Below are 11802 nucleotides of genomic sequence, written 5' to 3'. Positions count from 1 at the left end.
CCAAGGGACTATGTTAAACCAAGGAACTCTGTTAACACAAAACCCTGTTAACACCAAAACCTATTAACACCAAGAACTCTGTTAACACCAAGGACTATGTTAACACAAAGGAACTCTGTTAACAAGGAACTCTGTTACACAGGACTCTGTTAACAAAGGAATGTTAACACCAAGGGACTCTTTAACACCAAGGGACTCTGTTAACACCAAGGAACTCTATTAACACCAAGGAACTCTGTTAACACCAAGGACTATGTTAACACCAAGGAACTCTGTTAACACCAAGGACTCTGTTAACACCAAGGACTCTGTTAACAACCAAGGACTCTGTTAACACCAAGGAACTCTGTTAACACCAAGGGACTCTGTTAACATCAAGGAACTCTATTAACACCAAGGAACTCTGTTAACACCAAGGAACTCTGAACACCAAGGACTTTAACACCAAGGACTCTGTTAACACCAAGGACTCTGTTAACACCAAGGAACTCTATTAACACCAAGGAACTCTGTTAACACCAAGGACTCTGTTAACACCAAGGACTCTGTTAACACCAAGGAACTCTGTTAACACCAAGGAACTCTATTAACACCAAGGAACTCTGTTAACACCAAGGACTCTGTTAACACCAAGGAACTCTGTTAACACCAAGGAACTCTGTTAACACCAAGGACTCTGTTAACCAAGGACCCTGTTAACACCAAGGACTCTGTTAACACCAAGGACCTTGTTAACACCAAGGAACCTTGTTAACACCAAGGACTCTGTTAACACCAAGGAACTCTGTTAACACCAAGGACTTGTTAACACCAAGGAACTCTGTTAACACCAAGGAACTCTGTTAACACCAAGGAACTCTATTAACACCAAGGAACTCTGTTAACACCAAGGACCATGTTAACACCAAGGAACTCTAACACCAAGGACTCTGTTAACACCAAGGACTCTGTTAACACCAAGGACTCTGTTAACACCAAGGGACCCTGTTAACACCAAGGGACTCTGTTAACACCAAGGGACTCTGTTAACACCAAGGCACTCTGTTAACACCAAGGAACTCTGTTAACACCAAGGACTCTGTTAACACCAAGGAACTCTGTTAACACCAAGGACTCTGTTAACACCAAGGACCCGTTAACACCAAGGACCTTGTTAACACCAAGGACTCTGTTAACACCAAGGAACTCTGTTAACACCAAGGAACTCTGTTAACACCAAGGAACCTGTTAACACCAAGGGACTTACACCAAGGGACTCTGTTAACACCAAGGGACTCTGTTAACACCAAGGGACTCTGTTAACACCAAGGCACTCTGTTAACACCAAGGAACTCTGTTAACACCAAGGACTCTGTTAACACCGAAACCCTGTTAACACCAAGGACTCTGTTAACACCAAGGAACTCTGTTAACACCAAGGGACTCTGTTAACACCAAGGCACTCTGTTAACACCAAGGAACTCTGTTAACACCAAGGGACTCTGTTAACACCAAGGAACTCTGTTAACACCAAGGACCTGTTAACACCAAGGACTCTGTTAACACCAAGGAACCCTGTTAACACCAAGGACTCTGTTAACACCAAGGACCCCTATCACACAGGACTCTGTTAACACCAAGGAACCCCTGAACACCAAGGCACTCTGTTAACACCAAGGAACTCTGAGAACACCAAGGACTCTGTTAACACCAAGGAACTCTGTTAACACCAAGGACTCTGTTAACACCAAGGAACTCTGTTAACACCAAGGGACTCTGTTAACACCAAGGACTCTGTTAACACCAAGGACCTCTGTTAACACCAAGGCACTCTGTTAACACCAAGGAACCTCTGTTAACACCAAGGAACTCTGTTAACACCAAGGACTCTGTTAACACCAAGGGACTCTGTTAACACCAAGGGACTCTGTTAACACCAAGGACTCTGTTAACACCAAGGAACTCTGTTAACACCAAGGCTCTGTTAACACCAAGGAACTCTGTTAACACCAAGGGACTCACTCTGTTAACACCAAGGGACTCTCTGTTAGCGCAAGGAACTCTGTTAACACCAAGGGACTATGTTAACACCAAGGGACTCTTAACACCAGAGCACTCTATTAACGCAAGGAACTCCTGTTAACACTGAGGACTCTGTTAACACCAGGGACTATGTTAACACCAAGGGACTCTCTTAACACCCAAGGAACTCTATTAACACCAGGAACTCTGTTAACACCAAAGAGGACTCTGTTAACACCAAGACTCTGTAGGCACCAAGGGACTATATTGTACCAAGGAACTCTGTTAACACCAAGGAACTCTGTTAACAAGGGACTCTATTAACACCAAGGAGCTCTATTAACACCAGGAACTCTGGTAACACCAAGGGACTCTGGTAGCACCAAGGACTCTTAGACACCAAGGGACTATGTTAACACCAAGGAACTCTGTTAACACCAAGGAACCTCTGTTAACACCAAGGAACTCTATTAACACCAGGAACTCTCTGTTAACACCAAGGGACTATGTTAGCACCAGGAACTCTGTTAACACCAAGCTGTTAACGCAAGGGACTCTGTTAACACCAAGGGACTATGTTAACACCAAGGGACTCTGTTAACACCAAGGGACTCTGTTAACACCAGAACTCTATTAACACCAAGGAACTCTGTTAACGCAGGGACTATGTCTTAACACCAGGAACTCTGTTAACACCGAGGGACTCTGTTAACGCAGGGACTCTGTTAACGCAAGGGATTTACAACACCAAGGAACTCCTGTTAACACCAGGGACTCTGTTAACATAAGGAACTCCTATTAACCAAGGAACTCTGTTAACACCAAGGAACTCTGTTAGCACCAAGGGACTCTGTTAACACCAAGGACTCTGTTAACACCAAGGGACTCTATTAGCTAACACCAAGGAACTCTAATAACACCAAGGGACTCTGTTAACACCAAGGGACTCTGGTAACACAGGACTCTGTTAACACCAAGGAACTCTGGTAACACCAAAGGGAACTCCTAGTAACACAAGGGACTCTGTTAACACCAAGGGACTCTGTTAACATAAGGGACTCTGTTAACACCAAGGGACTCTGTTAACACCAAGGGACTCTGTTAACACCAAGGGACTCTGTTAACACCAAGGGACTCTGTTAACACCAAGGCACTCTGTTAACATAAGGAACTCTGTTAACACCAAGGGACTCTGTTAACACCAAGACTCTATTAACACCAAGGGACTCTGTAACACCAAGGGACTCTATTAACACCAAGGAACTCTGTTAACACCAGGAACTCTAGTAACACCAGGAACTCTGTTAACAGGGAACTATGTTAACACCAAGGAACTCTGTTAACACCAAGGGACTCTGTTAACACCAAGGGACTCTGTTAACAAGGACTCTGTTAACACCAAGGGACTCTGTTAACACCAAGGGACTCTGTTAACACCAAGGGACTCTGTTAACACCAAGGCACTCTGTTAACACCAAGACTCTGTTAACACCAAGGGACTATGTTAACCAAGGAACTCTGTTAACACCAAGGGACTCTGTGTTAACACCAAGGAGACTCTGTTAACACCAAGGGACTATATTAGCACAGGAACTCTCTGTTAACACCAAAAGGGGACTCTGTTAACCTGCAAGACTTCCTGTTAACTTACCAAGACTCTAGTAACACCAAGGGACTCTGTTAACACCAAGGAACTCTATTTAACACCAAGGACTCTATTATTAACACCAAGGGACTCTGTTAACACCAAGGCACTCTGTTAACACCAGGAACTCTGTTAACACCAGGGACTCCTGTTAGCACCGAGGAACTCTGTTAACACCATGGGACTCTCAATTAGCACCAAGGGACTCTGTTAACACCAAGGACTCTGTTAACACCAAGGCACTCTGTTAACACCAAGGAACTCTGTTAACACCAAGGGACTCTGTTAACACCAAGAACTCTGTTAACACCAAGGGACTCTGTTAACACCAAGGGATCTGTTAACACCAAGGAACTCTGTTAACACCAAGGGACTCTGTTAACACAGAGGACTCTGTTAACACCAAGGCACTCTGTTAACACCAAGGAACTCTCTGTTAACACCAAGGCACTCCTGTTAACACCAAGACTCTGTTAACTGCAGGGACTCTGTTTAACACCAAGGGAACTCTGTTAACACCAAGGGACTCTGTTAACACCAGGAATCTGTTAACACCAAGGGGACTCTGTTAACACCAAGGGACTCTGTTAACACCAAGGGACTCTGTTACAACACCAAGGCACTCTGTTAACACCAAGGGAACTCTGTTAACACCAAGGAACTCTGTTAACACCAAGGGACTCTGGTAACACCAAGGGACTCTGTTAACACCAAGGGACTCTGTTAACACCAAGGGACTATGTTAACACCAGGAACTCTGTTAACACCAAGGGCTCTGTTAACTTACCAAGACTCTGTTAACACCAAGGGACTCTGTTAACACCAAGAATATGTTAACACCAGGAACTCTCAGTGGCACCAAGGCCTCTGTGGTAACACCAAGGAACTCTGTTAACACCAGGAACTCTGTTAACACCAAGGGACTCTGTTAACACCAAGGAACTCTGTTAACACCAAGGGACTCTGTGAGGACTCTGTTAACACCAAGGAACTCTGTTAGCACAGGGACTCTCTGTTAACACCAGGGACTCTGTTAACACCAAGGGACTCTCATTAACACCAGGACTCTGTTAACACCAAGGGACTCTATTAACACCAAGGGACTCTGTTAACACCAAGGGACTCTGTTAACACCAAGGGGACTCTGTTGCTCAGGGACTCTGTTAACACCAAGGGACTCTCTATTAACACCAAGGGACTTTCTATTTAACACCAAGGAACTCTGTTAACACCAAGAACTCTGTTAACACCAAGGGACTCTGTTAACACCAAGGGACTATGTTAACACCAAGGGACTCTAATAACACAAGGCACTCTGTTAACACCAAGGGACTCTGTTAACACCAAGGAACTCTGTTAACAAGGGACTCTGTTAACACCAAGGGACTCTGTGCACCAAGGGACTCTGGTAACACCAAGGACTCAATAACACCAAGGCACTCTGTTAACACCAAGGGACTCTGTTAACACCAGGACTCTGTTAACACCAAGGACTCTGTTAACACCAAGGAACTTCCTGTTAACACCAAGGGACTCTGTTAACGCAAGGAACTCTATTAACACCAGGGACTCTGTTAACACCAAGGGACTCTGTTAACACCAAGGGACTCTGTTAACGCAAGGGACTCTGTTAACACCAAGGGACTCTGTTAACACCAAGGGACTCTGTTAACACCAAGGGACTATGGTAACACCAAGGGACTCTAGTAACACCAGGCACTCTGTTAACACCAAGGGACTCTGTTAACACCAAGGAACTCTGTTAACACCAAGGGACTCTGTTAACACCAAGAGAGACTCCTGTTAACACCAAGGAACTCTGTTAACACCAAGGGACTCTATTAACACCAAGGCACTCTGTTAACACCAAGGGACTCTGTTCAACACCAAGGACTCTGTTAACACCAAGGGACTCTGTTAGCACCAAGGAACTCTGTTAACACCAAAGGGACTCTCTGTTAACACCAGAAGACTCTATTAACACCAAGGACTCTGGTAACACCGGGAACTCTGTTAACACCAAGGGACTCTGTTAACACCAAGGGACTCTGTTAACACCAAGGAACTCTGTTAACACCAAGGGACTATGTTAACACCAAGGAACTCTATTAACACCAAGGGACTCTGTGTAACACCAAGGAACCCTGTTAACACCAGGAACTCTGTTAACTTGCCAAGGGACTATGTTAACACCAAGGGACTCTGTTAACACCAAGGGACTCTGTTAACACCAAGGAACTCTGTTAACACCAAAGGGGCTATTATTAACACCAAGGGACTCTGTTAGCAACACCAAGGGACTCTGTTAACACCAAAGAACTCTGTTAACACCAGGGACTATGTTAACACCAAGGGACTCTGTTAACACCAGGGACTGTTAACACCAAGGAACTCTGTTAACACCAAGGAACTCCTGTAACACCAAGGGACCTCCTGTTAACACCAAGAGGGACTCTGTAACACCAAGGGACTCTGTTAACACCAAGGAACTCTGTTAACATAAGGAACTCTGTTATAACACCAGGGACTCTGTTAACACCAGGGAATCTGTTAACAAGAGACTCTGTTAACACCAAGGGACTATGTTAACCTTAGGAACTCTGTTAACACCAAGGGACTCTGTTAACACCAAGGAACTCTGTTAACACCAAGGGACTCTGTTAACACCAAGGAACTCTGTTAACACCAAGGGACTCTATTAACACCAAGGGACTCTGTTAACACCAAGGGACTCTATTAACACCAGGGACTCTGTTAACACCAAGGGACTCTGTTAACACCAAGGGACTCTGTTAACACCAAGGCTCTATTAGCACACCAAGGAGGACTCTGTTAACACCAAGGGACTCTGTTAGCACCAGGGACTCTGTGGCCTGGGAACTCTGTTAACACCAAGGGACTCTGTTAACACCAAGGGACTCTGTTAACACCAAGGAACTCTGTTAACACCAAGGGACTCTGTTAACACCAAGGGACTCTGTTAACACCAAGGCACTCTGTTAACACCAAAGGGACTCTGTTAACACCAGGAACTCTGTTAACGCAAAGGGACTCTCATTAACACCAAGGAACTCTGTTAACACCAAAGGGACTCTATTAACACCAAGGGACTCTGTTAACACCAAGGAATATATTGACCCAACACCAAGGGACTCTGTTAACACCAAGGGACTCTGTTAACACCAGGAACTCTCTGTTAACACCAAGGGACTCATTAACACCAAGGCCTCTGTTAACACCAAGGGACTCTGTTAACACCAAGGACTCTGTTGTACAGGAACTCTGTTGCAAGGGACTATGTTAACGCCAAGGAACTCTGTTAACACCAAGGGACTCTGTTAACACCAAGGAACTCTGTTAACACCAAGGGACTCTAACGCCAAGGGACTCTGTTAACACCAAGGAACTCTGTTAACACCAAGGGACTCTAATTAACACCAAGGGACTCTGTTAACACCAAAGGACTCTGTTAACACCAAGGGACTCCTCTGTTAACACCGGACTCTGTTAACAAGGCACTCTATTAACACCAAGGAACTCTGTTAACACCAAGGACTCTGGTAACACCAAGGGCTCTGTTAACACCAAGGGACTCTGTTAACACCAAGGGACTCCTATTAACACCAAGGGACTCTGTTAACACCAAGGAACTCTGTGGTAACAAGGGACTCTGTTAACACCAAGGAACTCTGTTAACAAGGGACTCTATTAACACCAAGGGACTCTGTTAACACCAAGGGACTCTGTTAGCACCAAAGGGACTCTGTTAACACCAAGGGATCTGTTAACACCAAGGGATGCAACACCAAGGGACTCTGTTAACACAAGGGATCTGTTAACACAGGAACTCTGTTAACACCAAGGGACTCTGTTAACACCAGGAACTCTGTTAGCACCAGGGACTCTATTATTAACACCAAGGGACTCTCTTAACACCAAGGGACTCTGTAGACACCAAGGGACTATGTTAACACCAAGGGACTCTGTTAACACCAAGGGACTATGTTAACACCAAGGGACTCTGTTAACACCAAGGAACTCTGTTAACACCAAGGGACTCTGTTAACACCAAGGGACTCTGTTAACACCAAGGAACTCTGTTAACACCAAGGAACTCTATTAACACCAAGGGACTCTGTTAACACCAAGGGACTCTGTTAACACCAAGGGACTCTGTTAACACCAAGGGACTCTGTTAACACCAAGGGACTCTGTTAACACCAAGGCACTCTATTAACACCAAGGAACTATGTTAACACCAAGGGACTCTGTTAACACCAAGGGACTCTGTTAACACCAAGGGACTCTGTTAACACCAAGGGACTCTGTTAACACCAAGGGACTCTGTTAACACCAAGGCACTCTATTAACACCAAGGAACTATGTTAACACCAAGGGACTCTGTTAACACCAAGGGACTCTGTTAACACCAAGGGACTCTGTTAACACCAAGGGACTCTGTTAACACCAAGGGACTCTGTTAACACCAAGGCACTCTATTAACACCAAGGAACTCTATTAACACCAAGGGACTCTGTTAACACCAAGGGACTCTATTAACACAAGGGACTATGTTAACACCAAAGGGACTCTGTAGACACCAAGGGACTCTGTTAACACCAGGAACTCTATTAACACCAAGGGACTCTATTAACACCAAGGAACTCTGGTAACACCAAGGGACTCTATTAACACCAAGGGACTATGTTAACACCAAGGACTCTGTTAACACCAAGGGACTATGTTAACACCAAGGACTCTGGACCAACGCCAAGGGACTCTGTGCGCAAGGGACTCTGTTAACACCAGAGAGGGACTCTGTTAACACCAAGGGACTCTCTGTTAACACCAAGGGACTCTATTAACACCAAGGGACTCTGGCCCAGCACCAAGGGACTCTGTTAACACCAAGGAACTCTATTAACACCAAGGGACTGTTAACACCAGGGACCTATTAACACCAAGGGACTATGTTAACACCAAGGGACTCTAGCTAACACCAAGGGACTATGTTAGCACACCAAGGGACTCTGTGGAGCACCAAGGGACTCTGTTAACACCAAGGAACTCCTATTAACACCAAGGGGACTCTGTTAACACCAAGGGACTCTATTAACCAAGGGACTATGTTAGCACCAAGGGACTCTCTGTTAACACCAAGGACTCTCACCAGTAACACCAAAGGAACTCTATTAACACCAAGGGACTATGTTAACACCAGGACTCTCTGTTAACACCAAGGACTCTGTTAGCACCAAGGGACTCTGTTAACACCAAGGGACTCTGTTAACACCAAGGGACTTCAATTGCACCAGGGACTCTGTTAGCACCAAGGGACTCTGTTAACGCAAGACTATGTTAACACCAAAGGGACTCTGTTAGCACCAAAGGATCCTGTAACTTTTAAGGGACTCTGTTAACACCAAGGGAGCTATTGACAAGGGACTCTGTTAACGCAAGGGGACTCTGTTGCTCAAGGGACTCTCGTGCTTACCAAGGATATTAACACCAAGGGACTCTGTTAACACCAGAACTCCTCTAATAACACCAAGGGACTCTGTTAACACCAAAGGGACTCTGTTAACACCAAGGGACTATGTTAACACCAAGGGACTCTGTTAACACCAAGGGACTCTGTTAACACCAAAGACTCCTATTAACACCGAGGGATATGTTAACACCAAGGGACTCTGTTAACACCAAGGAACTCTATTAACCTGCCAAGGGACTCTATTAACACCAAGGGACTCTGTTAACACGAACTCTATTAACGCAAGGGGACTATGTTAACACCAAGGGACTCTGTTAACACCAAGGAACTCCTATTAACACCAAGGGACTATGTTAACACCAAGGGACTCTGTAGACACCAAGGGACTATGTTAACACCAGGGACTATCATTAGCACCAAGGGACTCTGTTAACACCGAGAACTCTATTAACACCAAGGGACTATGTTAACACCAAGACTCTCATGGTACCAAGGGATATGTTAACACCAAGGGACTCTATTAGCACCAGGGACTCTGGTAACACCAGGAACTCTATTAACGCAAGGGACTATGTTAGCACCAAGGGACTATGTTACAACACCAAGGACTCTGTAAAGACTCTATTAACACCAAGGGATATGTGTTAACACCAAGGGACTCTGTAGACACCAGGGACTATGTTAACACCAAGGGACTCTGTTAACACCAAGGGACTCTATTAGCACCAAGGAACTCCTATTAACACCAAGGGACTATGTTAACGCAAGGGACTATGTTAACACCAAGGGACTATGTTAACACCAAGGAACTCTAATAACACCAAGGGACTATGTTAACACCAAGGGACTCTGTGACACAGGGACTATGTTAACACCAAGGGACTCTGTTAACACCAAGGAACTCTATTAACACCAAGGAACTCTGTTAACACCAAGGACTCTGTTAGCACCAGGAACTCTGGTAACACCAAGGCCTCTATTAACACCGAGGAACTCCTGTGGTAACACCAAGGGACTCTCTCAGTAACACCAAGGGACTATGTTAACACCAAGGGATTTCTATTAACACCAAGGGACTCTGTTAGCACCAAGGAACTCTATTAACACCAAGGGACTATGGCCAACACCAGGGACTCTGTTACTTGCCAAGGAACTCTATTAACACCAAGGGACTATGTTAACACCAAGGGACTCTGGCAGACACCAAGGGACTATGTTAACATAAGGGACTATGTTAACACCAAGGGGACTCTGTTAACACCAAGACTCTATTAACACCAAGGGACTATGTTAACACCAAGGACTCTGTAGACACCAAGGGACTATGTTAACACCAAGGACTCTGTTACACCAAGGGACTCTATTAACACCAAGAACTCTATTAACACCAAGGACTATGTTAACACAAGGGACTATGTTAACACCCAGGGACTATGTTAACACAAGGAACTCTATTAACACCAAGGGACTATGTTAACACCAAGGGACTCTGTAGACACCAAGGGACTATGTTAACACCAAGGGACTCTGTTAACACCAAGGGACTCTATTAACACCAAGAATCTGTTAACACCAAGGGACTCTGTTAACACCAAGGAACTCTGTTAACACCAAGGGACTCTGTTAACACCAAGGGACTATGTTAACACCAAGGGACTCTATTAACACCAAGGGACTGTTTATCCAAGGCCTCGTATACACAGTGTAGTATCTAGGCCCATTACTGTTTACGTGTTTACAGTCAACCAATAAAGTCCGTTGGCCTCCCTGAACCACAAATTCCCGAGATTCAGACTCGTGAACCCGAAGCACTAAGCTGATACATTATTCTGTCCATCAAGGCTTCGGTTTCAGGAGACTAAAGTATTCAGAACAGAATTGTGTATTAATATACTGATTCAGGTTCACGTGTCTGAATCTCTCGGGAGTTCATGGTTCTGAGGGAGAGGCGAACGGACTTTAGTGTACTACCAAACACACTATTCAAGGTATCTTCTCGCCGACAGCTGGCTCAGCCTATCCGGCTCCTGCTGGCCTACACAGAGACGGAGTTTGAGGATAAGACCTTCACTACAGGTCCGGCCCCAGACTATGTGGCCAAGTCTGACTGGCTGCCCCTCAAGTATAACCTCAACCTTGACTTTCCTAACGTGAGTAATACTTATTTGTTATTTTTTCTGCAACCTAACCTAACCTAACCTAACTTGCAAAATCTAACCTAACCTAACTTAACATAACTTACTCTAGCCTAACTTACCAAAACCTAACCTAACCTAACCTAACATAACTTACTCTAACATAACACCTAACCTAACTTACCATAACCAAACTACCAACTTAACATAAACACTTTCTAACCTAACCTAACCTACTCTGTTGTCATCAGTTGCCGTACTAGAGGAAGCATCAGGATCACGCAAAGTAACGCCATCTTGCGTTACATCGCTCGTCAACACAACATGTGCGGGAAGACAGAGGAGGAGAGAGTGAGAGTCGACATGTTAGAGAACCAGGCGATGGATATGCGTGAAGCCTTTGCTGAAGTGGCTTATCACACTTATGTAAGTCATAGTGATTTAGTTAACATCTGTCAGCAGTTATGGAGGTTTAGTTAACATCTGTCAGCAGTTATGGAGGTTTAATTAACATCTGTCAGCAGTTATGG

General features: G+C 44.9%; 1 protein-coding gene across 3 annotated transcripts in view; it reads left to right on the top strand.

The window, feature by feature from the left end:
• Positions 1-11802, top strand: part of LOC121873350 (glutathione S-transferase Mu 4-like) — a 22844-nt gene that overhangs the window by 6187 nt on the left and 4855 nt on the right. For 2 of the 3 annotated variants that reach the window (XM_042376898.1, XM_042376899.1), the window contains exons 2-3: positions 11144-11287; positions 11524-11698. In XM_042376898.1, coding sequence (XP_042232832.1) covers positions 11229-11287; positions 11524-11698 — 234 coding nt within the window. In that variant the 5' untranslated portion in view covers positions 11144-11228. Of the gene's footprint in view, positions 1-11143; positions 11305-11523; positions 11699-11802 lie in introns of all 3 variants that reach the window. The other variant, XM_042376900.1, reaches the window with a different exon arrangement.

Source organism: Homarus americanus, unplaced genomic scaffold (assembly GCF_018991925.1).
Source record: "Homarus americanus isolate GMGI-L3 unplaced genomic scaffold, GMGI_Hamer_2.0 scaffold32929, whole genome shotgun sequence".
In the NCBI taxonomy this organism is placed as follows: domain Eukaryota; kingdom Metazoa; phylum Arthropoda; class Malacostraca; order Decapoda; family Nephropidae; genus Homarus; species Homarus americanus.
This window is presented reverse-complemented; position numbering and strand designations above follow the sequence as displayed.